At 56.1% G+C, this 24,889-nt stretch overlaps 4 protein-coding genes across 15 annotated transcripts in view; 3 read left to right on the top strand and 1 right to left on the bottom strand.

Annotated features, from left to right (window-relative positions):
- PHF21A (PHD finger protein 21A) overlaps nucleotides 1-5,301 on the top strand; it is a 171,536-nt gene extending 166,235 nt beyond the window's left edge. For all 10 annotated transcript variants that reach the window (XM_064492412.1, XM_064492410.1, XM_064492411.1 and 7 more), the window contains one exon: nucleotides 402-5,301. In XM_064492412.1, the coding sequence (XP_064348482.1) occupies nucleotides 402-665 (264 nt within the window). In that variant the 3' untranslated portion in view covers nucleotides 666-5,301. The remainder of the gene's footprint in view (nucleotides 1-401) is intronic.
- Nucleotides 5,302-5,576: 275 nt separating this feature from the next.
- LARGE2 (LARGE xylosyl- and glucuronyltransferase 2) lies at nucleotides 5,577-11,812 on the bottom strand. 2 transcript variants are annotated; one of them, XM_064492409.1, is made up of 15 exons: nucleotides 11,533-11,812; nucleotides 10,606-10,765; nucleotides 10,395-10,516; nucleotides 9,971-10,053; nucleotides 9,699-9,792; nucleotides 9,249-9,420; nucleotides 9,017-9,121; nucleotides 8,442-8,554; nucleotides 8,248-8,373; nucleotides 7,983-8,138; nucleotides 7,696-7,856; nucleotides 7,000-7,278; nucleotides 6,500-6,649; nucleotides 6,201-6,396; nucleotides 5,577-5,929 (listed from the first exon to the last, which is right to left on the bottom strand). In XM_064492409.1, exons 2-15 carry the CDS (start codon nucleotides 10,700-10,702, stop codon nucleotides 5,720-5,722), a joined length of 2,064 nt encoding a protein of 687 aa, XP_064348479.1. In that variant the 5' UTR covers nucleotides 10,703-10,765; nucleotides 11,533-11,812; the 3' UTR covers nucleotides 5,577-5,719. The 2 variants fall into 2 exon arrangements, with proteins under 2 accessions (XP_064348479.1, XP_031315587.1); XM_031459727.2 differs by lacking the exon at nucleotides 11,533-11,812 and adding an exon at nucleotides 10,858-11,067.
- Nucleotides 11,813-12,982: 1,170 nt separating this feature from the next.
- On the top strand, nucleotides 12,983-21,484 carry PEX16 (peroxisomal biogenesis factor 16). 2 transcript variants are annotated; one of them, XM_064492413.1, is made up of 12 exons: nucleotides 12,983-13,099; nucleotides 13,329-13,360; nucleotides 16,149-16,184; nucleotides 17,012-17,088; nucleotides 17,434-17,567; nucleotides 17,704-17,804; nucleotides 18,595-18,675; nucleotides 18,821-18,973; nucleotides 19,063-19,135; nucleotides 19,270-19,389; nucleotides 20,747-20,811; nucleotides 21,298-21,484. In XM_064492413.1, exons 1-12 carry the CDS (start codon nucleotides 13,053-13,055, stop codon nucleotides 21,354-21,356), a joined length of 978 nt encoding a protein of 325 aa, XP_064348483.1. In that variant the 5' UTR covers nucleotides 12,983-13,052; the 3' UTR covers nucleotides 21,357-21,484. The 2 variants fall into 2 exon arrangements, with proteins under 2 accessions (XP_064348483.1, XP_031315599.1); XM_031459739.2 differs by lacking the exons at nucleotides 12,983-13,099; nucleotides 13,329-13,360 and adding an exon at nucleotides 15,072-15,943.
- Nucleotides 21,485-21,614: 130 nt separating this feature from the next.
- On the top strand, nucleotides 21,615-24,847 carry FREY1 (Frey regulator of sperm-oocyte fusion 1). The gene is made up of 3 exons (XM_011000629.3): nucleotides 21,615-24,265; nucleotides 24,428-24,501; nucleotides 24,695-24,847. Exons 1-3 carry the CDS (start codon nucleotides 24,162-24,164, stop codon nucleotides 24,814-24,816), a joined length of 300 nt encoding a protein of 99 aa, XP_010998931.1. The 5' UTR covers nucleotides 21,615-24,161; the 3' UTR covers nucleotides 24,817-24,847.
- Nucleotides 24,848-24,889: the final 42 nt, after the last annotated feature.

Below are 24,889 nucleotides of genomic sequence, written 5' to 3' on the forward strand. Positions count from 1 at the left end.
TCGGCTTGTTTTCTTCCCTGGAAAGCTCAGTCCAGTCCTGAGCATCTCAGCACCATTAGCAAGGTAGAAGCATACCCAGACCTGCCCAGACCATCTTCAGCACCGCTGTAGGAACCTTTTTTTCTTAATACCTTTTCACTTTGTAGTATTATAGTAGTAATTCATATCTGGTTTTAAGTCCTCATGTCAAGTAGAGTTGGCTTTTAAACCACTCACTTGCCCCCTCTTGCCTCCTGGGCTGCCTACTTCCCTTGGGTAGCAACACCCACTCCAGTGAGGAGCAGAACGAGGTCTAGGGGCTGCACACCAGCCAACAGGGATTCTTTTATCTGGAGAGGGCAGCCCCAGGCCTGTCAGAAAAGCTGAAGGCTCAGTGCCACTGCCCTTCTCATTGGCTGCAGAAATGCATGGAAATGAAGAACACCATCCTGGCCCGGCAGAAGGAGATGCACAGCTCCCTGGAAAAGGTAAAACAGCTGATCCGCCTCATCCACGGCATCGACCTCTCCAAACCTGTAGACTCTGAGGCCACTGTGGGGGCCGTCTCCAATGGCCCGGACTGCACCCCCCCTGCCAACGCTGCCACCTCCACGCCAGCCCCCTCCCCCTCCTCCTCCTCCCAGAGCTGCACAGCGAACTGTAACCAGGGGGAAGAGACTAAATAACAGAGCCCCGCTAGGAGAAGCCACGGGATCCCGGCGGCAAGGAGAGCAAAACACTGAAGACTCTAGAAAAGCAAAGCCGGATTTCTTCTGGAAAGTACAGAATTCTTTTGGTTCTTTGGTTCCAGAGAGAGAGAAGATGCTTGTGCCAGGTGGCACCAGAGTTTGCCAATTGATCCTTCTTATTCTGTGTGTACATGCAAAGATTGGACCATGTTACATGAAATAGTGCCAGCTGGAGGTTCTTTGCCAGCACCATGCCAAGTGAAATAATATATTTACTCTCTCTATTATACACCAGTGTGTGCCTGCAGCAGCCTCCACAGCCACGATGGGTTTGTTTTTGTTTTGTTGGGTGGGGAGCAGGGACGGGCGGAGGGAGGAAAGCAGGTTTCAGATCCTTATTTGCCGAGCCGTTTGTTTAGGTAGAGAAGACAAGTCCAAAGAGTGTGTGGGCTTTCCTGTTTCTAAACTTTCACTACTATAAAACCAAAAAGAGGAAATCGAGATTTAACCAACCCAGTGCCCAGAGGAGGGATGGGGAGGGAGTGGGAGGGAGCCGGGGTGGGAAAAGTATATCGAATAAGCAGTATTTCATATTGTCTGGGGCGGGCATGGTGCACGGAGAGATGGACACCAAGAACAGCCACTGGCTGATTCTCTGGAGTGCTCCGCTCCCCCGCCATGGACGCCCCCACCCTCCCCAAGTTCCTTCCCTGCTGTGGCACGTGGGCGCCATCCCCATGGACGATCCGGTTACCTTCCCTCTCCAAGAACAAGCAGAATCAGGCCTCAGGTGGCCCTTGCCCGGGGCAGGGAAGAAGGGTGTGTGTGTCAAGGAAGGAAAAAAGGTGGATCAGTGATTTTACTTGAAAACAAGCTCCATCCCTTTTCTATATTTATAAGAAGAGAAGATCCTGAGTGAAGCAGCACGCGACCCAGGTGTGTGTGTATTGAATGGAGACGTTTCTTTTCTTTCTTTTTTGTTTTTGTTTTTGTTTTTTTTTTGTTTTTTTTTTGTTCTTTTTTCCTTTAAAAGAAGTTTTATTTTGTTGTTTATTTTACTTTTTTGGTAACAAAAACTAAAATAAGGAATAGAAAAGCTGTTTTTCAGGCTGACAGTCCAATTAAGGGTAGTCGAGACCTTGCATGGTAGAATAGGAATCATAGTGTCAGTGAGGTCAGTGAGTCTGTGTGAGTCCTTGTGTCATCGTTCGGGGCACTGTTTTTTTATGCAAGGGCAAAAATCTTTGTATCTGGGGAAAAAAAAACAACTTTTTTTTAAATTGAAAAGGAAAATAAAAGATATTGAGGTCTTCCTAGTGTTACTTAAATTAAGATCAAGGTAAGAAACATTGTAAAAAAAAATTACGAAAGTGCTATTTGTTTCCTAAAAACAGTGATTTCTATTAAAAAGGTGTCAGAACTGGAGAAAATGCTGTGTAGTTATAATTTTTTAGCACAGAACCTGCTGATCATGATGACATCTTGCTGTGTTTGTGTCTCAGGACTGGTGGGCTAGTCTCCGTGATTTCTGTCCTCCGGATGGCTGCAGCCCTGAAGGGCAGGGGCAGAGCCCTCCCACCAGCCTCCCCTCCTCAGAAAAGACTGTCCTCTCTTCTTGGTGCAGGGATCCGGGCTCCTGTTTCTGAAGCCCAAATGGAGTGTGGATGGTATCAAGGCCCCACCTGTTGTCTCCTCAGATTTTGCTAGAGCAGAAGGCTGGTGCCTAAACAAGATCCCTTCCTTTGGTGCTGCTCTTGGTCTTTCAGCCACCAGCATTTTGAGTGCCTGGGGGACAACTTTGAAGGAAATGAAGAGTGAAGCTCTTTGGTGCCCATGTACCCTGGCCTTGGCGGAAGGGTACAGGGGGCAGGCTGGCTGCATCAGCCCTTGGTGCTCAGAAGGAACAAAGGAGTGAGATGTCTTGAGGGTACATGGTGTTTCTGAGACAGAGAGCCCCAGGGTGGCCTTTGTGTCTTCTTGCCTTTGAAGAGAGTCTTGAATCTCCAGCCGCTTTCTCTGCCTGCTGGCTCCAGGCTCTACTTTGCCCACCCACAAGCTTCCTAGATGACCTTTGGCTAGAATTGCTGTGTTTGCCTTGGCTTGGCCTGTCTCCTAGAGAAAACCAGGGTTCTGAAAGGCTCCGACCATTTCCATCATCTTGCCTTGTGGGAAGTAAATTTTGTCAGGTGTGGGCTCCTGCTGGAGACCTCTGCCCAGTGTGTGCTTCTGGCTACAGGAGGGAGGCAGTGGCTCTGCACCGCATCGCTCCCGGAGCCTCTCTCCCCAGCCCACCCCATGCCCCGTAACAGCCAGAGCTGAGGAAGGGCAGAAATGGTCCCATTAGTTTCCCCCTCACCTAATTAGGCCCAGAGATGGATCCCGACAGCAGCTGCAGCAGAGAGACACTTCTTAAGTAAAACATGTCTCATCTCCACCAACCATTTCTGTCCACTTGCCCTGGATGTTGGAAGACGGGATTGAGAGGGGCTGCACAGGCCTGAGCCAGGACCTGGCTGCAGGGTTTCCTGAGAGGGAAAGAAAGGAGCTCCCTATTCTCATGCAAAAACCAAGGTGCTAAGTCTAGTTAGGGAGCTTTGGGAGATGCCCGGACTAGTTGGAGGAATAGTTGGCCGAGGTTCGGGCGCTCAGAGGAAGGCTGCACGTCCTGTCTTAGAGCTCTCTCATTTGACTTGTCTGGGCCAGGAGGCTGGGGCTGCCAGGTAATACCTGTCTTCTTGAAAGAAGTTGGGAAACTATCATCACTAGAGGCCTTCTGCTCAGAAAGGAGCTACCTGGGGGATTCTCAAGGGTAGGGGGCAGGGCTAGAGCTGACCAGGGGTCTGCTAGCTTCTGTGAGCAGTCACGCTCTGACCTTGTCTCAGATTGGGGTACGGGTCTTTCCTCAGGTTCAGGTGTCAGCTGTTTTGCAGGTCAGCTAATATGGAGTAAAAAATGCAACCCTGCCCCGAAACCTGCATTCTGGACTAAGAGTCTCAAACACCCCTTACGGCAAAGAAAGGGCCCTAGTCTCCTCCTCCACTTCCCACCAAGAGAAAACCACCCCTCCGTCCCTCCAGACCTGTGGGTCCCCGTGACCACCTGAGACGCACATTCATGATTGCACCCTACCCCAGCTGCCTCTTCCTCCTTCTCCCTCCTTCTCTTCTGCTGCTTTTTCCCCCTGACCAACACATCTGAGAGCAGCTGGCTTGCAGGCACTTCAAAGGCCAGGGAGTGGCTGGTCTGGGACAAGGGAGGAGCTGCCCACGGGGCTCTGGGTCAGGAGGCCCCTTGTCAGTCCTGTGACTCAGGTGCAGTGCCCTGGAGGCAATGAGGTCACGTTGCTGTCATCGTCCCTGCTCACGCTCTTGCTGGTGTGGCCTGTAGGTCCTTTTTCTTTCAGGAAGCCTGCTGGGTCTTGTCTCACCTCCGCTCAGCTCATTGAGTTCTGCTTTCTTCCTTCCTTATCTGGCCCTTTGGAGGCAAGCCTGCTGGTTGTGCCTGGCAGGGAGACCCGGCTCGGGGCAGCCCCTCATGGGCCTTATCTATGACACAGCCACAGCAGCCTCCAGCTGGCGCCCTATAGGGCCTGCCTTTGCCCCTGCTGCTGCTTGGCTCAGGCTCAACAGGCAGAGTGGTCGCAGTCGCTTGGCCCCTGCCTCTCCCATCCTGGTGACTGTGTTTCCAGCTCACCTCAGTCTTGGCATGTGAACTGCCTCTCCAGCCATCTCTGCCACTTGCTCTCTTGGGCCCAGCAGAGGCTTTTGGGCTCTCGTCCCAACCCACAACTCACACAACGCAATCAAAGTGGTTTCCTCCCTTCACTCCCTTTTAGGGTGTGGTCTCTTACTTATCCAAAGGGCTTAATTTAGGAAACTTTTACCCCAGGGGCAAAAGGCTCTTCGGTAGTAGGATGGATGGTGGCCTAGGTACATTTTCCAGGCCCTGGGTTCTCCATATTTCATGGTTTCTGTTGGATGGAGGCAGCCTTGCTCTGTGTAAAAGACTGTGGGCCTCACCCCCACCCCTCAGCTGGGCACCCTTGGCAGGAAACAGGAGACCCATTCTCACCCTGACTTACAGCTGTCCTCAGTGTCAGTTCTTTTCCAAGTGAGGGGTGGCCCCTGAGAAGATTCCTCTGGCCCTCCCAGAGAGTGAACAGGAGGAAGCTGGGGGGTGAGGGGGTACCCCTGCAGAGAGCCTGGGTAGAACTCTTGAATAGCCTTTGTAAAGGAAGAGCAGGGCTCACAAATTCCACTTCACTCTTCCCTCCCACAAGCCCTTCTTCCCGAGGACTCTTGGTCCCCCACGGCAGCCTCTGGCCCCTGCTCCTCTCTCGTGTCGTTGGGTCCTCAGCCCAGGGTAAGCTGCAGTCAGGCAGGACAGGACAGGCAGCCGGAGGTCAGCAAGCTCTGAGCAGAAAAGAGCCAGCCAGCCCCCAACCTGTCTCTTGTCCACGCCCTTTGTGATTTCAGTCTTGGTAGAACTTGTATTTGGAGTTTTGTGCTTCAAAGTTTTTGTTTTTGTTCGTTTGATTTTTGTTTTGAGGGGGTGGGGGGGATTCAGAGCAGCTGATCAATTTGTATTTATTTATTTTAACATTTTACTAAATAAAGCCAAATAAAGTCTCTCAGACTCATGGTTTTGGGTTTGGGGCAGGGGAGGGTAGACAAGACACACTCCAGTCCCGGCCTCCTTGGGAGGGTCTGGCCAGATTCAGCACCTCCTCGAGCCCACTGACGCCCTCATGCCCCAGACCAGGAGGAACATGAAAAGGAGCCATTAACACTTACTTACGAAAAAAGAATGTTACAGTTGAGGAAACAGGAATCAGCCCCAAGCCAGCTGGGGCAGAGGAACACTATAGCATAGTCCCAGCCATAGAACAGCAGCCAAGGGGGGCCCCAGACCCACCCCACAGATACTCCATCACAACCCTTCCCACAAAGACCTTAAATAATTTAAATAGCAGGGAGGGTAGGGTGCTGGCAGGTTGCTCCAGTGTCTGCAGGGAGTGTGTGAGAGCCAAGGCGAGAAGGGCAGGGGTGAGGTCAGATGGGGCCTCGGGGCTGCTGCAGGGCAGTGAGGTATTTGAGGGCAGCAGCCCCATAGCTGCGGGACAAGTCCTGGTGGAACTCATCCTTGAGGGCCTGGAGGCAGTCACGATAGGTGGGGCTGGAGCGGAAGCGAGAGATGTCAAGGCTTGGAGCGTGGGGCAGGTGAATGATGAAGGCCTCGGGCAGCACCAGGAGCTCGTATTCCTGTGGGGGGGGGGAGGTTGGGGGCAGGCAGATGGATGGTCATTGCCTGGGCTGGGGAAAGATGGTAGCTCCAGGGGATGGGGAAGCAGGCTTACTCGATAGCTGCTGGAGCATAACTTGGGGCCAAAGGGCAGACGATTTTAGTTCAGCAGAAGGGTGGAATTTCTAAGAGTGCTGCCTAACAGAGCAGTGTGCTACACTGAGGCATGGTGAGCTCCTTGGTCCTGGAGGTATTCAAATCAAGGCTGGGAGGCAGCAAGGCACCCCTCACCTGTGCATCCAGCTCCATGATGTGGGCCACCTTGTTCCAACCAAAGCCCACAAAGCGGGAATCATAGCGGGGACAGTCACGTGGCACCACCACATAGGGCTCGTAGTCGGCTGCCCATTGCACGCGGTATGGCTCCTGAGCCTCCCGCCAGCGGGCGTAGTCTGTGGGTGCGTGACCCCGGGGCCACTCGTGGTACCTGTGGAGCAGGACAGGGCGAGGAGCCAGGCTGAGGCTAGGAGCTCGTGGCTGGTGGGGCCAGTGTAGGGGACACAGAGGGGCAGGGCAGTGGCCTCTCCTACCTGAAAGTATGGAGAGACCCAGCGTCCAGCAGGGCCAGCAGTTCGGCCTTGGAAGTGGGGAAGCTGAAGCGGTAGTGCAGGGTCTCGAATGCTGGCACCACCAGAGCCGCCTTCCGCCCACCATCCAGCTCCAGCTGCTCGATGGAGGCCCTGAGGAAGGAGCGCCCATGAACAGGAGAGAATGGGGAAGGCTCTGCCTCCAGCATGGGATCCAGTGCTTCTCTTACTTTTATTAGATGTAGGACCCGGCTTTCAAAGGCCAGCTCACCCTGAAGCCCACAAGAAGACAGACCCAAGTGGAGCTGCTGCAGGAAGCATGTCCCAGCCCCTCTGCTCTCCTATGGCAGCCCAGAGAAATCACGTGGCCCCCACCCTCGTACAGACCCCATTTTCCGGGACACTGTGGTCCAGAAAGGAGCAGGGATGCACTCGCCTAAGGTCCTGCCCCCGACCCTGTTCACATCCACCCATATACTGTTCCTCTCCTTCCTCCAGCGCACCTGAGGTAGTTGTAGAGGGAGTAGGCAGGCAGGAAGTCAATGTCGCTGAGGAAGACGTAAGGTGTGAGGGCCTGGGCCAAGGCCACGTTGCGAAGCTGGTTGATGGGGTAGAAGGGCCCTTCACGGTACACCAAGTGGTAGGCCACATCCTGCCGGGCGGAGAGCACTGCCGAGGTCTCGACGAAACGCAGGAACTGCTGGGCCTCTGCGTCTGTCAGGTATAAGGCCAGGCTCATGGGGCCCGGCCAGTGCCTGCATAGGGCTTCCAGCATCTGCAGCCTGGGGTGAGGGGGGTGGTCAGCCCAGGGAAGGCTGGGATACCTCCCAGGTTAGCTGCTGCGGACAACCCCCCTCAAGTGACTTACTGAGCACCGTCCAAGCACTTTTTGAGCTGTTCTTACTTAATCTTCACAACTACCCCACCAGGTGGGTACTTTCTCATTTGACAGATGAGAAAACTGAGGGCCAGAGATACTAAGACTTGCCCATGATCCCGCAGCTACGGAGGGGCAGTTCCAGGCATCTGAATGATTCCCAAAGCCCAAGCTCCTTTCACCACCGCCAGTGGCTCCAACTTCTGGAACTCCCCAGCATCAGGCAGTAAGAGCGCTTCCTTCCACCAAATGAAACCCTCTTCTTGCAACTCCCAGTCCCAGACCATGCTATGTTCCCTGGGGCTGCCCTCAGCACCCTCACCGGTCCATGGAGAGCTGGGCCACCAGGGTGACATCATGGGGCTGGGAGGGGGGTGGCTTATGGGGCAGGAAGGTGATATGCACACGGTGCACAGTGAGCTGCTGCTGCCGGAATTCAAAGCAGGCATCCTCCTCATCCAGTTGTGCCAGGGCCCGCTGCAACTGAGGGGATGTGGGGAGAGAAGAATGGGCTGGGTGGGCAGGCAGACAAGCCCCAGACAAGGCTGGGTCCCACCAGGGCAGAGGGGTAGAGCCTCCCTGAGGGAAGGGAAGGCAGCTCCCTCTCACCTGCTCGGCCCCAGGAGGCAGTGGGCAGGGGCACCCAAAGAGCTCTCTCCGCAGCAGGTTCCCATCGTACTCCAGGAAGGTCAGGTAGAGGTTGCGGAAGGATTCCACGTGCTTGTTCTTCACGCGGAGCTTCTTTGGTGAGTTCCAGTGGATCACCTGGGACCCGGGAGTGTGTTGGAGCAGGGACGGGAGCAGCGATGGGAGCAGCAAGCAGGAGTCCCCGTCCTGGGCCCATCACCACCATTCAGCCACCTGCCCCACCCACCTTGAGGTCAGATGCCTCTGAGTAGCAGCGCTCAGCCAGTGTGTGGTCTGACAGCTGCACGTTCCAGACGCAGGGCAGGGGCTGCACCAGCCACGGGTGCTCTTTGATTACGGCATTGAAGATGTCCTGGGCAGAGACAGCCATCACACCTCGGCCCAGAGCCTACCCAACCCTACTCCAAAGCTCCCCCAGACCTGGTCAGCCAGTGAGGTGGCGGGTAGGGTGAGAAGCTCCCGCGTGGCCGTCATCTTCCACATCTGCTCCCAGCCAGCCTGCCGAAGGCGGTCCAGCCGCAGGAGGATCACACCTGCTCACAGGGAGAGGTTGTCATGCCCACCTGGGATGACCCAGCTCCTGGGGCCAGGGGACATGAAGGTGTCTTTTAAGTGCTTATTTTCTGACTGTTCAGACATGAGCATGGACTAGCTCTGACAATGACTAACCCTCTTGGGGGTGAAGGGGAGGCAAAGCACAGCTTATGAGCACCTCCACGACCATGTTCTCAAATTCGGTAGTCTCAAGGCTGGTAAAATCATCCCCATTTGATGAATGAGTAAACTAAGGTTCAGAGGGACCAAGTGGCTTGGCCAAAGTCATCCAGCACGTACAGCCAACGTTGGAACTGTCATTTCTGGCTCTTCTCTCAGTGTTCTTCCCACAGCACAATTCTTCCCGTGTGGGGACTGCCTAGCATTCTGTATGCTGCCCAGTCCCTGGGGCCCAATGACCAGTGCCCACGCCTCTTGCCTCCCTCCACCACTGTCCCCACCTGTGTTAAATCCCCGGCCCAAGGCAGGCCAGGGCCTGTGGTTCCTCCAGAGGTTGCCGAAGTACCAGTCACTCTGGTTCTCCACGAGACCGATCACTTGCTTGTCTGGGAAGGGAGGGCATGAGGGAGCTGCCTGAGGCTGCCACAGTACCTTGGCACAGGGCTGGGCTGCAAGGAGGACTGGACGGGCCAGGGAAGGGGGCTGACAGGGGTGGGTTCCCAGGCCTCTCACCAGAAAAGTAAGCAAAGAGTGCCCAGAGCTCTGCAATGTTGGAGGCGAAGGTGACATCTGTGTCCAGGACAATGACACGGACCAGGTCAGGGGGCAGGACACCGGGCAGCACTAGCTTCATTAGCCCATAGAGGCCAGAGTAGTGCTTGTTGGGGATCCAGGAGACCTGGGGCTGTGGGTGGGAAGGACAGGGCATGAACCTGGCAGAGAAGGGCCTCTGAGTGCCAGAACATACTCAGGGTGACACGGGTAAGAAGGGATGAGCCCCAGGAGGGTGAGGGGTTTGAGCTTCAGTAGATATGATGGGGTTGGGGGTCCCAGGCAGCTGTAACCTGCCCTCCCCCTGATCCTCACAACCTTAGGAGGAAGGAGAGGGCTGGGCATGGCTGGGGAGGAGTGCAGAAGGGCCAGGGCTCCTGCCTTGAGCTCATCAGCATTGTAGAAGCTGACCCAGACAGCAGGCACCATCCATGTGTGAAAGAGCGTCTCCAGGATGTTTCTGGCCACGGCATCAGTCACCAAGTGGAGGTGCAGTGGATTTTTCCTTTAGGAAAGACACAGGAGGAAAGCTGATAAGCCCCAGAAGGAACTCCATGGGACAAGCCTCACCCCGAGGTGCTCAGAAGTGGGAGCGTCAACTTCTGCAAAGAGCTTTTCCACATCCAGTTCAGGATATTCTTACAACCACCTTCAAGGGAGGAAAAGGACACTCCTGGCTGTACCTGTAGAAGAGCATGGACTTCACCAGGGTGATGATGTCTCTGCTGGAGTTATGACCTGCACACACGATGGCCACCTGCAAGAGCTGGGGAGGGGACACCAGGTCAGCAGCAGCCCCCTCTTCCACTAGAAGGTAAGCACCATGGGTGGGCGGACCTGGCCTAGGGCAGTGTAACACCCCCACCTGACATCAGAACTAGGGAAGGGTGATGAGGGGGACTCCCCAGAGCAGGAGTCCACCACTCCATTTCACAAAAGAAGAAACCGGGGTCAGAAAGGGAGGTGCGAACCCGAGGCGCCCCCAGCTGACTGATCAGTGCTAGAGCCCACGCCAGGTGTTGGGATTCCCACAGGTGTACCAGGTGACCAGGCTGGGGGCGCGGTGCCCGAGATTCCCGCCACCAGGGGCCGTGCGCACCTACCTACCTCACACTTGGGCGGCCGCGGCCGCGGCCGCGGGGGATCGCAATCTGAGCTGTTGTGGCCCCCGTAGCCCGCCGGCAGGTCTCCGTCGAGGGCAGCAGCCCCCCGCGGCTGTGGCCGCCCATCTGGAGGTACACGTGGCGTTAGCGAGTAGGGTAAGGATCCCGGGCCACCCCTCCACCCCACCACTCGCCTCCCTGCTGGCTGCGCTCACAGTCCAGGTCCCCGCCGAACAGGAAGAAACCGATCAGAAACAGCAGCAGCAGCAGTGCTGCGGCCCCCAGCGCCCGGGGGCGCCCTCGGGGCAGCATGGCCACCTCCGGGGGCTGCTCAGGGTGGGGCGCGACCTCGAGCTATGGGCTCCATTGCAGGCCCTGTGGACCGGGAAGGGAGAGGAGGGTCGGCCTAGGGCAGCGGGGCCCGACGGCCACCCGATCTTCTCTCCCGCGCTGAATAGCCTTCTCACCTGCTCCAGCGGTTTGCGGGCCCCGACCTTACTCTTTCAGAAGCCAGCTGGGGTGCAGGGAAAGGGGAGGTGGAGGCGCAGTCCTGCCCCGTCCGAGCAGGAGCCAGCCCCGCCCCCAACCTGGGTTCAGGTTTCACCTCCGCTTGGCTGAGCCCGAAGGGGCGGGGAGACCCCCTGGGGGAGGGGGAGGGCTGGTCCCGCCCCTGTCCTGGCTTCCGAAGGCCCCCTCCAGCAGGGTAAGAAACCTGGGAACCCTCAGGACAGCTGGAGGGCTAGGGGGCAGCCATCCAGGAAGGACCAGCCCCAAATACCTGCTCTGAGCCCATCCCCCTCTCCCCTGCTCTGTGACCCCATCTCCACCCCTTTACCTTCCCCTGGGGAAGGGTCCGTGACCCCGGCCCGAGATCAAAGGAATGGCCTGAGTGAGAGGGAGGGGGCTAGATTGGAATGCGGGGCCTCGGGCATCTGGGACACCTGCTCTAGGGGCGGGAGGCGGGCGGCGGGAGGCGGGGCCCTAACAAGATCTGCCCGGAGCCGCGGAGCACCTGGAGTCCCCCGCTTTCCTCCCGGTCTGCTCCACCCCCGTTCAGTCCAGGTGGCCCGGTGACACAAAGTGGCCTTGTGAAGGTCGCCTCCTGCCCGGGAGTTGTAAGGGGCCTCACTCACACGGCCTACCTGGGCCTCCTGGGCAGGGCAGTGGATCCCCTACCCTTGCCTAGACCGTAGCGGTGACTGTGCCTGGCTTCCAGCCTGGATCTCTTCCTCTGCCATCCACACCACCCCCCTTCCTCAGAGGGCCCCAGCCAGGCCTCCGCAGGCCCTGGAGGAGGTGGTGGCACCCTGGACCGTGAACGAGAACAGTCACGGCTGACTGAGCGTATACTCTGCGCCCAGGCCCTGTGCTGAGGTTCCACAGCCTCATCTCAGTGAACCCTCACCTCAGTCGTGTGACACAGGTATTATTTTCCCCGGAGAGCTGAAGTGACCCGTTAGAACACCCTCCCGTCCTTCCCCAGGCTCTACCCTGCAGTTTCCGAGCTGCCACTCCATAAAGGCTTCCTGCCCTAGGACTTGTCCTTGAAGTTCCTTCTGCCTGGATTCTGTCAGATTCTCACAAGGTAGGATCCTCTCTCCACATCCCTTGCTTTATTGTTTTCTTAGCACTCCTTGTAAGGGGACCTTGCTGACTTAATTATAGCCCATGTACCCCCTAGAAGGTAGCTGCTCACCAGACTGGGTCCCCAACATCCAACCAGGGCCTGGCACATACCTAGCACTCAGTAAGTATGTGCTGAACCCGATGGGACCCAGAGGGCCCCACCGTGACCTAGAAAGGGGCTCAGGTGGTATCCATTAGCCCAGCTTCCAGGTATAAAAAATGAAGGTCTTAGAGGCCCTAACCCCAAAATAAGCTGTGGCAAAGCAGCCCAGCCTGAGAGTCCCCCACTGCCAGATCTCCTCCTCTGAGAGGCCAAAATGCCCTTCTGTGGGAAATAGGGGTCTGCAAGGAAGGTCTGGTTTTGGGCCTTTGGAGGCCAGGGGCAACGGTTACCATGGAGACTGAGGAGGCTCCTCATACATCTGAGAATTGAGAGCAGATGAGGGGATACAGGGGCCATCTAGGCATCTGGAGTTTTGAGCCTCCAGTCCCCAGACCCTCATCTCTAGCCTGGAGCTGGGGTGGGTGTGAGACCCTCAACAGAGACTGTCATGGGGGTTAAATGTGAAAGAGCAGATAAGGCATACAGTGAGGGCCTGATCAGGGCATTTCTGGCGGGGAGCTGGGTCTGCAGAGTGACTGGTCACTCACAATGCTGGCCCCACCCCTCGATCAGCCTTACCACTCAGGGGAAATTGAGGTGCCGAGATGCTTACTGGTCCTCCAAGAGCTTCTTCTGGGACGTGGAGGTGGGAAAGGAGATAGTTATGGGCATATGAAAGGGTGCTGATCTTCTAGACCTGAGACCCAGTTTGGCCCAGCTCTGCCCAGGACTTTGCTGTGTGACCTTGAACGAATCAGGCCCCCATTCTGGACCTCAGTATCCTCATCTTTACCTGTTGGACTGGTCTAGCTCTCTTCCACTGTGGTGCAGGGCAGAGTGAAGGAGGAAGGATCGGGTCGAACCTGCCCAGCCAGGTGACCAAGTCCAGGCAAGGGCCCAGTAGAGGGCCTGTCCTAGGTGCCTCCTGCACACATGACCATTCTGTCTCTGGGACCTAATCAAGCATGGGATCCGAAGAGGTAATTCAGGCAGCCAGGTTGCTGCCAGCCTGGCTGGGCCCGTGATCCCCTCCCAGTCCTGAAGGAGGCAAAAGAAACAGGCTCCAACCCCAGCACCCCTCATAGTCTGTCCAAGATGGGGAGGGTGCTCCTTTGTCCTCCCTGCCTCTCTCCTCCCCAGAAGCACAGGACCACCAGCCCTGGGAGTGCAAAAGAAACCTCACAGTCCCCTTCCTCACTTTCTCCACAGCCACAGAGGGAGAGGCTGGAGGAATATCACTGGTAAGATCTGGGAACAAGTTCATTAAGATGGTGGGATGTGAGGAGGAAGGGAGGAAGAACCCCACACCAAAAGCCCTGAGCCCTGGTCTTAATCTCAGTTGCTAACTTGGCTCGTGACTAAGTGGTCTCAACAGTCACTGCTTTTGCTGGGCTGTGGGCAGTAGGATAGAGGGCACTGCTACGGGAGACTCTCACTGTGGTCTGTTTGGCTAATGCCATGCTGTGTGACCTGAGACAAGTCTTTTCCCCTTCGTGGGCCTCTTACTCCCTATCTGTGAAAAGGAGTTCAAACCAACTACGCCATGTTGCTAGCAGGAGTCGATTATGAGTAAGCCTGGCACTGAGGTGGTGGTGAAAAATGATGTAGATGATGCCCAGTGCCACCTCCTCTATTCTCCAGGACCTTTGCCTTTCCTGAGGTCCAGGACACATCTCCCTGGGTTTTCATTCCTTGGAATGAGTAGGGAGGGCAGTTATGATTCCCCACCTGGTATAGAAGAAAACTAAGCTGGGGAGGAGGCTTGGGGAAGGGAGGGGCTGTGGTTTCTTGGTGAGGTGTGTTAAAATGCCTAGATTCTGTGGTCAGACTAGACCAGGATTCCAATCTTTTTTTTTTTTTAAACTGAAGTATAGTCAGTTACAGTGTGTCAATTTCTGGTGTACAGCATAATGTCCCAGTGATGCATATACATATATATTTATTTTCATTTTCATTAAAGGTTATTACAAGATATTGAATATAGTTCCCTGTGCCATACAGAAGAAATCTGTTTTTTTAATCTATTTTTATATATAGTGGTTAACATTGGCAAATCTCAAACTCCCAAATTTATCCCTTCCCACCCCATTTCCCCAGTAACCATAGATTGTTAACTATGTCTTTGAATCTGTTTCTTTTGTAGATGAGTTCATTAGTGGCCCCCTTCCCACCCTTTTTTTTTTTTTAGATTCCACATAAAAGTATTTTTCTTCTCTTTCTGGCTTACTTCACCTAGAACGACGATCTCCAGGTCCATCCATGTTGCTGCAAATGGCATTATTTTATTCTTTTTTATTGCTGAGTAGTATTCCATTGTATAAATATATCACAACTTCTTTATCCAGTCATCTGTCGATGGACATTTAAGCTGCTTCCATGCCTTGGCCACTGTAAATAGTGCTGCTATGAACATTGGGGTGCATGTATGTATCTTTTCGAGTTAGAGTTCCCTCTGAATATGCCCATGAGTGGGATTGCTGAATCATATAGTAAGTCTATCAGGATTCCAATCTCGACTGGGCGTTCTTAAGCAGATCCTTTCCTCACGTGGTGGAGGGGATTAGGTAAAATAATGCAGTACTATTCTCAGAATAAGGTAAAACTGCCGCCCCAGTCCGGGACCGCGCAGCTCCACCGCCCCATCCATGCCCCACCCCTTTGCCCACAGCCAATCAGCGGCTACCTTTCCGGAGCGTCCGTTCTCAACACATCAAGTCGCTCCTTTCCCGCCGCTGCCCCTTCTAAGGAGTCTACTCCGTTTGGGAAGAGGTTCCCTGTAGTAGCCCCAAACCCTTGGGAATCTTTTGAGGACCGGAAGGTGCATCCGAAGGCAGAAAAGCGCCTAAGATGGATCGCGAGTTCAAGGACCAAGTTCTGCCCTCTAACAATTTTACAGATGGGGAAACCTGAGGTACAGAGAAGGGAAAATCCTGATCAAGGTCACCCCGAACCGAGAGCAGAAGCCCAGGCCAGGGTTTTCTCCGTGGCGGTGGGAGTGCAGGTGCGCACTCTTTGCGGGGCGCAATCCATGCAGGAGCTTGGGGCCAAAGCCAGGGAACTAACGGTGCTGGCCAAGGAAATCGTAACTGCATAGGAGGCTGGACTCCTTGCTGCCTCAGTTTCCACAGCACTACCTCTGGTGGGGGTCGGGAGACGAGGCAATTGGCCAAATATGTGCCTGAACAGAGTCCGGCTGTCTTTAGACTGTCCCCGCACCTCCCAACGTCCAATGGAGAATCTTTACTGCAAGCTACCTCCGAGTTCTTTAAAATCCAGTCCTCCCGTTCGAGCCTCTCGGCGTTCTATTGGAAAGACTATGCTCTTGGTCCCTCTAGAATGAACTGCTCAGACTGCCGCGGGAGGTGTCCTGGGGCTGTAACTGCGCAGGCTCAAGGGCAGCCAACCCGGAAGGCGGAAGAGCTGGGTCCGGACAGTTGGTGTCGGGGGCGGGGACTATGTTAACCAATGACCTGAAGGAGTAGGGAGGGCGGGATTAGGCCCGCAGTCGCTTAACGCTACACTAGTGGGAGGTGATTTAAGAAATGGGGTGAAGGGTGGTTCAATGGTCTTTCACGTCGCCATCCTCTGGCCCGCGGAAGTTAAGCAACAGAGAGGCGGGCCTAGGGCCGGAAGCAGGAAGGAGGGCGCAGGAAGCAGGGCGCCGTAGTCAGTCGCACTGTCGGTCTGTGAGTCTGTCGGTCCCGAGGGCAGGATGGAGAAGCTGCGACTTCTGGGCCTCCGCTACCAGGAGTATGTGACTCGTCACCCGGCCGCCACGGCCCAGCTGGAGACGGCAGTGCGGGGCCTCAGTTACCTGCTGGCAGGTGCCACCCTGACCTTTGACCCATCCCTTCGGGGCTTTGACCTTTGACCCTACTGGCCCCCTTTCCTGCGGAGTCAGGGTAGTGATAACTGTTCTTGGGCAGTTCCTTCCAGGTTCCGGTAGGGCGTAGGGAGGGGACGTCTAGGGACCCGAAGCCGCGGAGTGAGGCAAATGCTCACCCGCCTCCTTCTGTGCCTTCTTCTCAGGTCGTTTCGCCGATTCGCACGAGCTGTCAGAGCTGGGTGAGCCGAACTCTGGGTTGGGTAGAGGGCGGGAGGGCCTGGGAGGGCTTCCCAGAGGGGTGGCCACCAGGGCTGGCAGTCCTAGGCTTCCTGTTAGATCATCTTGTGCTGTGACTGAATCGGACAAAGGTCCAGGGTCCACTATCCTGAGCCCTCTATGTCCCTATAGTTGAGGGACATGTTTAGGGACCTTGACTGGCCAGGAGGCTGAGCCAAGCCCCTTTCCTGCCTTTGCCCAGTTAATCCTCCTTACAGTTACGTGAGGTGGGTACTCTTATGGTCTTCATTGTCCAGTTAAGGTAACAGAAGTTTAAGTGAGATTAGAGAACAGCCACTGAAGATCCCAGAACCAGGACTCAAATCCAGATCTCCCAAATTCCAGGATCCCCAGACTATAAACGCCTCAGTAGTACTTATCCATGTGCAGGTCCTGAAAGAGTGAGCTGAGTTTTGAAAGGTAGAGATAGAGTAGACTTTCAGGGACAGGCTGCACAGAGCACAAAGGCCCGGAGATGAGACCACACATCCATGGCTATTTGGAGCATGAAGGGTAGTTCTGGGCAGCTGGATGACCAGTGCTATCCAACAGGGCAGTAGCTAGTCTGTCACAGAGATCAAACCATCCTTTCTTGTTCCAGCTGCCCACACAAGAGAGCATATTGGGGAGTGTGGAGCTGAGGAAGTGGGTGGGGAGACATGTTGGTTTTCCACATAGTGTGTGGGTGGCTGAGTACAGCAGGTGACAGGTGATCCTTGCCTCTCTGGGGAGAGGGTGAGGAGGTGGAGGCTGCAGAACCAGCCTCTCAAGGCCACATTCTACCTCTCAGTGTACTCTGCCTCTAACCTGCTCGTGCTGCTCAATGACGGGATCCTACGGAAGGAGCTTCGGAAGAAGTTGCCTGTGGTGAGAACTGTGCCAGGAACTGTGGGTGGGAAGCATGGGGAGCTGGCAGGAAAATGGCCCCGTCTCTGTAGCACATGTTATACATACTCACAGAGTATGACACATGCCTGCATCTGTCTGAGCCTCAAGCCTTCTCCTTAGGTGAAGTGTCCTGGTGTTAAGTGTCCCCACTTTGGATAAAGAGACTGGGTTTCAGAAGGGTAGAGTAGCCTGTCCTAGGGGGAGAACTCAGACTTACATATTTAGTCTCGGAAAGGGGAAAATCCACATCTGTCAGAGAAGCCCCCCTAGGTGGAGTGCCTGGAACTAGGAGCCCCCTCACCTCTTGGCCTGGGGTTCTTGCAGTCGCTGTCCCAGCAGAAGCTGCTGACATGGCTGAGTGTGCTGGAGTGCGTGGAGGTGTTCATGGAGATGGGGGCCGCCAAAGTGTGGGGCGAAGTGGGACGTTGGCTCGTCATCGCCCTCATCCAGCTGGCCAAGTATGTTGGGACTGTGGAGGGCAGATCCTGGGTGGGGGTAACCAAGGCCAGCTGTACAGATGGTGTTCAGCAGAACACCCCTGACCCCCTGCTGGCTAGCCACCTCCCCTCCAGCCCTGCCATACTCCCAACCCAGGGCTGTACTGCGGATGTTCCTGCTGATCTGGTTCAAGGCTGGCCTCCAGACCTCACCCCCCATCGTTCCTCTGAACAGGGAGACTCAGGCACAGCCCCATGGTAAGCTGCTTCTCTGCTCTGGAGTGGAATGGGACATGGGACTAATTTGTGGATTTAGAGCTGACCAGCGTGAATACGGTATTGTCCGTTTATGGAGCACAACTATCCCCATCAACTCATTTTGTTCTCATCACCCTGTATTTCAGAGAAGAAAAAGATCAGGTCAGAGGAGGGGTCAGAACTTGAACTCAGGACCTCTGACGTCAGAGTCCTCATTCTTTTTTGTGGGCTGCAGGAAGAGGGGACAGAGCATCGGCAGGAGGCAGAAGTCCTGCTAACCTCGTCTCTGGGCCTGGTTCTGTATCAAGAGCCACAGCGTCCTGAGGCAGGCTGCCCAGCAGATCTGTCCCTTCAGGGCTTTGGATCCATCTGCTGTTGGCCTCTGGGCCTCATTCTCCTGACTTTAGGGGGTGGTTCTTTGTGTCTCCTCTCTTCACGGTCATGTTGAAAGCAAAGGACTAAGAACATATGGCTCCTTTAATGCTGTGATCCCCAGAGACCAGGGTCCTCCCTACCTTGTTCCAGTCCCTGGGAAGCCTGGGTTCTCAGCTGGCTCATCTGCCAGGTGTTACTGGCCTTTCTCAGGCTGGGGAGGGCTGCAGAATGCTCCCCACTGTGGACAGATCCCAGCCACAGCCCCCACTGCAGTGTCCTTGATTCAGTTGCTGCCTTAGTACAAGCTTGTCCATTCTCCCCTTAGCCCATGAGTGTTCACTGCATACGTGTTCTTTACAGGCTCTGCTGGAAACATGTCCCTCTGACAGTATGGCCTTCTGTCTATCCCTGCTAGATGGTGACCACAGCCCGGGCAGCCAGGAGCAGTCATATGTGGGGAAGCGGTCAAACCGAGTGGTGCGAACCCTCCAGAACAGTAAGTAGCGGGTGTAAACAGATGAGGCATCTCAGTGCTGACAGGGTCAGCATGGGCCTGAGGGCCTGGCTTTCATCACTGCCTGCCCTCCCCCTGCCCTGCCTTGCCCCAGGCCCAGATGCTCACGTGCACTCTTGTGTTCTAGCTCCATCCCTGCACTCAAGGCACTGGGGAGCCCCCCAGCAGCATGAGAGATGGCAGCAGCAGCAGCACGAGGAGCTGAGCATCACCCCTACCCCGCTGGGGCTGCAGGAGACCATCGCAGAGTCCTTGTATATTGCCCGGCCCCTGCTGCACTGTATCCTTAGCATGGGGCAGGGGCGGGACAGATGGGCGCTGGCCGGGTAGGCCATGTGCTGGAGACATCCTTGACGCCTTGGCCGTCAGTGCTCAGTCTAGGCCTATGGGGTCAGCGGTCATGGACTCCCTGGCTCCTGTCTGGTGTCGTGGATGTGACCAGGTGAGCCTGGGCCTGCCTGGGCCTCCACTCCCTTCGCTGGGCTTCGTGCTGCAGGCCTGGCCTCACCTGGGCAGGCAGGGGCCCCTGATCCTCCTGTTTCTGGCCCTAACCTTATTCCTTCCCTCCTCCACCAGCCTGAGCCTCCTGAGCGACAGAAAGGGCCTGACCCGGAGGGAGCGGCTGGAGCTGCGGCGACGGACCATCCTGCTACTCTACTACCTGCTGCGCTCCCCGTTCTATGACCGCTTCTCCGAGTGAGGACCTGGCCCCTGGAAGGGCAGGGCCCACCCTCAGCGAGGCAGAGGGGAGGGAAGCGGGGTGCAGTGCCCCACCCCTGTTCACACCTTCCCTTCCTCCTTCCTGGATCTGGGTTCACTGAGTACCTGCTATGTGCTGTCCTGGGTGCAGTCACTCCCTGATTTATCTGTGGCAGCCCAGCCCTGTCCTCAGAGTTCTCAGAGCCATCTGCCTGCATGCAGGAGCTTAAGCCATTGTTGGCGGCAAGGGCAGGGCTACAGGGATCATGGGCCTGGGCTTTCTATGCCCTCAGCTCATTTGCCCATCTTCCTGTCAAGTAGTTGGGATCACCTCTCCTCCTCATAGGAGACACTTGAGGTTCAGAGAGGTTGGGCGGCTGAAACAAAGCCACCCAGCTAGCTAGTGGTAGAGCCAGACCTCACATCCGTGTTCTCTGTGAAGGTCCAGAGTTCCCAGCCACAGCCAGACACAGAGTGGCCTGCTGGGGGCGGGTGGTGGCTCAGGGCCAGGTCTTCCAAAGTCCTGCCATTGTGACTGCCTGAGGTCAGACTGAGACTTGGGGAGGGGTCCCCGGACAGTGACTGGGGCTGTAAGAACCCCCTCTGTCTAGGTCTTAACAAGTATGCTGCTTAAACACTGAGTATTAATTGGAATTGTACTTAATATTATGTCCATACGGCCTCAGGGTTTTTTCCTGAGACAGTGGAAAGCAAGCTGAGGTCATATTTAATAACTACCTCAGTGAAAATAACTGCCTAGCAGTTCCTATTTTCAGCTAAGTTTGAAAGCTTATAATCCTATTCTGTACTCTGGAGAAAACGTTCCAGAGACTTACGTGGATCATATGACCTCCCCCAGCAAATTGCTTGCCCTTTACAGAGGAAGCATTACCGCCCGGGGAGCTCATTGAACTGAGGGGACTGGAGACGGTAATTGCAGAGGTGGCATCCCAGGCCAGTCTGGCTCACTCTCCTGTGACCTGACCAGCCGAGCACCCTCAGAGCAGCTGCTTAGACTCAGAAGGGTCCAGAAACTCATTTGAGAAATTTCTTGTTTCCCCAGAAGACAGGGAGCAGGGTGCTGAGGGTCTCCGAGATGTAGTCTGGGAAGGGAACTTCTTCCCCTTTATAGTTTCTGAAGCCAGGCTGCCTTCCAGTTGTGGGCTGAGGTCTGAGTGTCCCAGGCCTGTGGCTGGAGGACAACAGGACCAGAGTTCTCTTCCTTTTGTCCTAGGGGACATCCTTGATCCAGAGTGACTTTCTGTCTCTGGGATGCACTGCCTTTAGTCAGGTGACCTGTAAAGGCTTTTTGCAGGGACCCAGGCTCCCTACTCAGCCTGCTCCTTTCTTGCAGGGCCAAGATCCTCTTTCTGCTTCAGCTGCTGGCAGACCATGTCCCAGGCATTGGCCTGGTCACAAGTAAGCATGGGGTCGGGGCGTGATGATTACTGAGTAGCACAGATCTCATGTGTGGCCCATCTTCCTGTTTTCTTTTGTCTCCTTGTAATTTGATCCTTGGCACAGCTGGGAGAGGGAGCCCTGGGGGGTCAGGCTGGGTGAGTGAGAGCTCTTGCAGTGATAGGAGACCGACTTCTCTGGGTGGTGTCTACATGGCAGGGATGAAGCCTGCCGACTGTTCGGAGATCCCACCTCAGCAGAGAGCCACTGGGCCAGGGCTGTCAGCATCTACAGCCGGACGGCTGTGTGGCTTCCTGAGCCTAAGAGGCCTGTCTGTAAATGGAGACAGAGATGGCTGCTGATGCGAAGAGGTGGGAGAGGGGGCTCCTGTCATATGGAGGGAGCCGCAGTGTTTGGGCAGCAGTGGCTCAGAGGGGCCTGGGTAGAGCAGAGCCCAGTTGGAGCCTGGCCCTCAGCCCTGAACTTGTTCCCTCTCTGTCATTGCAGGGCCACTCATGGATTACTTGCCAACCTGGCAGAAAATTTACTTCTACAGTTGGGGCTGACAGACACTCCACGAGTAGGGTGTGGGGAGGGGCAGGGTGGCAGGCTCTGCTGCTGTGGGCAGGGGGTGCTTCAGCCTTTCAGACCCCTGGGCCCCTCTGCCCTAATAAAACTGACTGGCAGTGTCAAAGCCTGTGGCCTCTCTGTGCCCACCACACTCTCACCCTGGCCAGGCTCTGCACACAGAACTGGTCGCCACCAGAGCTCCTGTAAAACCATCTCGACTTTGCCTCCTCCAGTGATGGAGCCACTGCAGCCTCCACCTTGTCACTGGGCCGAGAAGCCTCTGCTAGGACCAGGACCAAGGCTCCTCTAGCCACAGAAAGCTGGCACTTAACCTCACGGAGCATGGGAAGTTGCTTGCTGCGAGAATGAATGCTGCTTCTCTCTCACCAGTCCCTGCTGACGACAAACAAGGTTGAACCGGGGCGGTGGATGACAGCTGCCCCTGTGACTTCTGGACAGACCCTCTGCCTGTGCCTTCCCCTGCAGGGCCTCGTTCCCTGCCAGCCACTCCATGGCAGAGCCTGGTGATGGTGGGCCTGGCTCAGTACAGAGCAGCACCTCAAGTCCTGAACCCCTGCTTAAGAGCAAAGGCTTTCCTCCTGCGGGAAAAGGAATGTCGGGCACCAGCCAGCACTGGGGCCAATGCTGGCGTGGTGGTAAGGTTGGCTGATGGGAGCCTGAGAGGCTTTGGGCAAGGCCGGGTGTGGGTTCAGGGAGTCTGAGCTGGGGTCTTCCCCACTCAGGCCAGGTCTGCCTGGAGCCATGCAAGCAGCTGGGGAGGGAAGAGGGGTTTGGACTGTACGGGCACTATCTATCTGGTCTTTCCCCTTCCTCAACCTCTGCCCCTTTGCCTTGTGAACAGGCCACACACTCCTGCTAGTTTCTAGCCAGACGGGCGGCCCCTTAGGTTCTAAGAGGCCCCTGTGTTAGCTGTGTCTCACCTACTCCCTTCCCTGGCTGCTTTCCCCCAAGTGCCTCTGAGAAGCCACACCCAGGTCCTGGGCAGGGGGATGAAGGTACCAAGCCTTCAGGTGGTCACCGCTCAGGGCCCACAACCTGCTGTCTCCTAACAAGTGTTGCCCAGCACTTGTCGTGTGGCGAGCTCTGGGCCTTGTGCTGTGTGTTCAGAAGGGAGTCAGGCCCTGTTCCTTGCCCTTGCTCTCACGACTGGTGGAGGAGACATGTGTGAGTGCACTGGTGCGCCAGGTTGCTGCAGCAAGAGGAAGTGTGTACACAGGCAGACCTTAGGTGAGTGGGGGGTGGAGTGTCTGCTGCCTGGAGTAACCGGAGGATACACTGGTCAGGGAACCTTCCATTCAAGCAGGCTTTTTCAACTGGTATATCTTCATTCATTTTTGACAGGCAAACAGAATGGAGGCTGTGTGAGCAAAAACAGCACTCATGGTGTCGTGGTGGCGTGAAGCCACTGCTAGGGCGGTAGGGAGTCAGGGCAGGAGCCAAGGGGATGGTGTTGAAGGGGAAGGTCAGGGCCATATCCAACAGGCCACTGCATACCAGGCAAGAAACAGACCTGCCTCTAGGAGGCGGTGGGAAGGGGACCTGTTTCAAACCTCATCCTAGCAGCCTGGTGTAGGGTGGCCTGTGGGCAGAGGTGGAGGGTGGGAGCAGGACGCTGTGAGTGGGGCTGAATTAAGACAATGGCAGAGGGGATAGAGGTTTCAGGGTAACCCAGCCAGGCCTCGGGGACTGGTTGTGGATAGAGAAGAAGAGGATGGCATCTCAGAGGCAAGGAGAGTGAAGAGGAGGGTTTTGGAGTTCAGCAGAGCCAGAGCATCTGGAACTTGTGGTTCCCAGCAGGGGTGAAACTTCGTGGGGACAGGATGCTAAGGCAGGTTTGTGGGAGACAGCTGGGTTCAGGACATAGAGAGATGGCTGGTGAGAAGTCAGGTTGTGGCTTCTGAAGTAAGCCAGGTCCATGAGGGGCTGGACATGAGCCAGAGGGTCCCAAGACCTTGCATCAGGCCTGTGAAGAGACTGGTCCCCAGCCTATGGTAAAGCTGCACCGATTGATTCAACAATTATTTACTGAGTGCCCACCAGGCGTCAAGTACTGGGGATCCTGTAGTCCCTGCCCTTGGGAAGCTTACATTCTAGGGGTTGGGCCCAGGCTTTGCCACCTAACTTGAAATCCCTCTGTCAGCCTCAGGGGTAGTGGCAGGGCCTGTGGAATCCCCAGGGCCAGGAGGGTCTAAGCTGCGGGGAGCTAAGAAAGTGGAGAAGGCTCTGAGAGTGGGCTCTGTGCGCTGGCACCTCTGAGTGGCTGGGGGCTGAGTGACCCGCTCAGGGCTCTTCAGCTGGCAGGACTCTCCTGGGACTACTGAGGTGAGGAGGGGGAGATGGGGTGTTGTGGGAGCAGGAGGAGAGGAGGCGGCTCTGGCTGGTGAGGAGTCAGTGCGTGTGGGCTCTGCTCAGGGCCTACTGTGTGCCAGTCCCTGGGCACGTTATGTACCTTACCTCACAGATGAGGAAAGTGAGGCCCACAGAGATTAGGTGGCACGTCCGCCTAGCAAGAGGCAGGGTCAGGATTTGAACTGAGATCTGACTCCAAAGGCCTGTGCCCTTAACCAGTGACACAAGACATGGTTTGGCACCTGTTGGCCCACAGCCTCAGTAAAATCAAGCACACCTCAGCGTGGAGGTGGGGGCCTTGGGGGGAGCTGGTGCTGAGCGGAGCCATGGAACGCACGCCCTTTGTGAGGTGGCCCTGGGAGCTGCAGCAGGTTCCGTCCTTCTGCGGGGGGAAGGCAGGCAGAAGCTGGGATCAGGGACCCGAGTAGAAAATGGTTCTCGCCATGCTGGGGGCGCTGTACCCCAGGGTGGGGCTGAGCCTCTTCCTCCTCTACCTCAGCCTGGCGGCTGCGCTCCTTAGCCTCCAGCCGCTGAGGTAACTCCTGGGGGCACAGGGTCAGGGCTCAACAGGGCTGGGAGCCTGGGAGGTGAGGGTTTGCGGTGCTGCCCTTCCCCGGCGTCAGGTCTCACCCAGTCCCCGACTCGGGGCTGATCCCCGCTTTGCGGCCAGGGCTGAGCACCCCAACATCTCCTACAGGCCTCAGCAATCTGTCCCCGAGGAATTTTCAGCCCCACTGGAACTCTCGCAGCCACTCTCCGGCCTGATGGATGGTAGTATCTCTCATCCCTCCCCTACCCCGTCCTCTCCCCTCGCTCCTCCCTGATGGGGGAGATGTGTTTTAGGAGCGGGCACCCAGGTCCAGCCTCAGGGTCTTCTCATCCCAAACAGCATCTATTCAGGGAAGACTTCAGTGGACTCAAAACAGATTCTCCCTCCCACTCATGCCCTCTTCTCTCTCTTTAGACTACGGGGTTCGACCCAAGCACCCATGGCCACGAGGGCCTCAACCCCTCCTCTCCCGGGCCCAGCAGCGCAAGCGGGACGGGCCAGACATGGCTGAGTATTACTATGATGCACACCTGTGATGGGAACCCCTTATAAAGCTATTCTGTGCAGCAAAAGCTTGGACTTTTCTGGGATGGAAACGAGCTGCATGAG

This window comes from Camelus dromedarius, chromosome 12 (genome assembly GCF_036321535.1).
Source record: "Camelus dromedarius isolate mCamDro1 chromosome 12, mCamDro1.pat, whole genome shotgun sequence".
In the NCBI taxonomy this organism is placed as follows: Eukaryota; Metazoa; Chordata; class Mammalia; order Artiodactyla; family Camelidae; genus Camelus; species Camelus dromedarius.

Bases quoted from the DNA above. Each gene is read 5' to 3' on its own strand.
- FREY1 (XM_011000629.3), top strand. From the start codon at position 24,162: ATGGTTCTCGCCATGCTGGGGGCGCTGTACCCCAGGGTGGGGCTGAGC. The intron at 24,266-24,427 runs GTAACTCCTGGG...CATCTCCTACAG, and splicing joins CTTAGCCTCCAGCCGCTGAG to GCCTCAGCAATCTGTCCCCG. The intron at 24,502-24,694 runs GTAGTATCTCTC...CTCTCTCTTTAG, and splicing joins ACTCTCCGGCCTGATGGATG to ACTACGGGGTTCGACCCAAG.
- LARGE2 (XM_064492409.1), bottom strand. From the start codon at position 10,702: ATGCTGCCCCGAGGGCGCCCCCGGGCGCTGGGGGCCGCAGCACTGCTG. The intron at 9,122-9,248 runs GTGAGAGGCCTG...CTCCCTTCCCAG, and splicing joins ACTCTTTGCTTACTTTTCTG to ACAAGCAAGTGATCGGTCTC. The intron at 8,555-9,016 runs GTGGGGACAGTG...CCCTGTGAGCAG, and splicing joins GGGCCGGGGATTTAACACAG to GTGTGATCCTCCTGCGGCTG.
- PEX16 (XM_031459739.2), top strand. From the start codon at position 15,832: ATGGAGAAGCTGCGACTTCTGGGCCTCCGCTACCAGGAGTATGTGACT. The intron at 17,805-18,594 runs GTAAGCTGCTTC...TATCCCTGCTAG, and splicing joins GACTCAGGCACAGCCCCATG to ATGGTGACCACAGCCCGGGC. The intron at 19,136-19,269 runs GTGAGCCTGGGC...CTCCTCCACCAG, and splicing joins GGTGTCGTGGATGTGACCAG to CCTGAGCCTCCTGAGCGACA.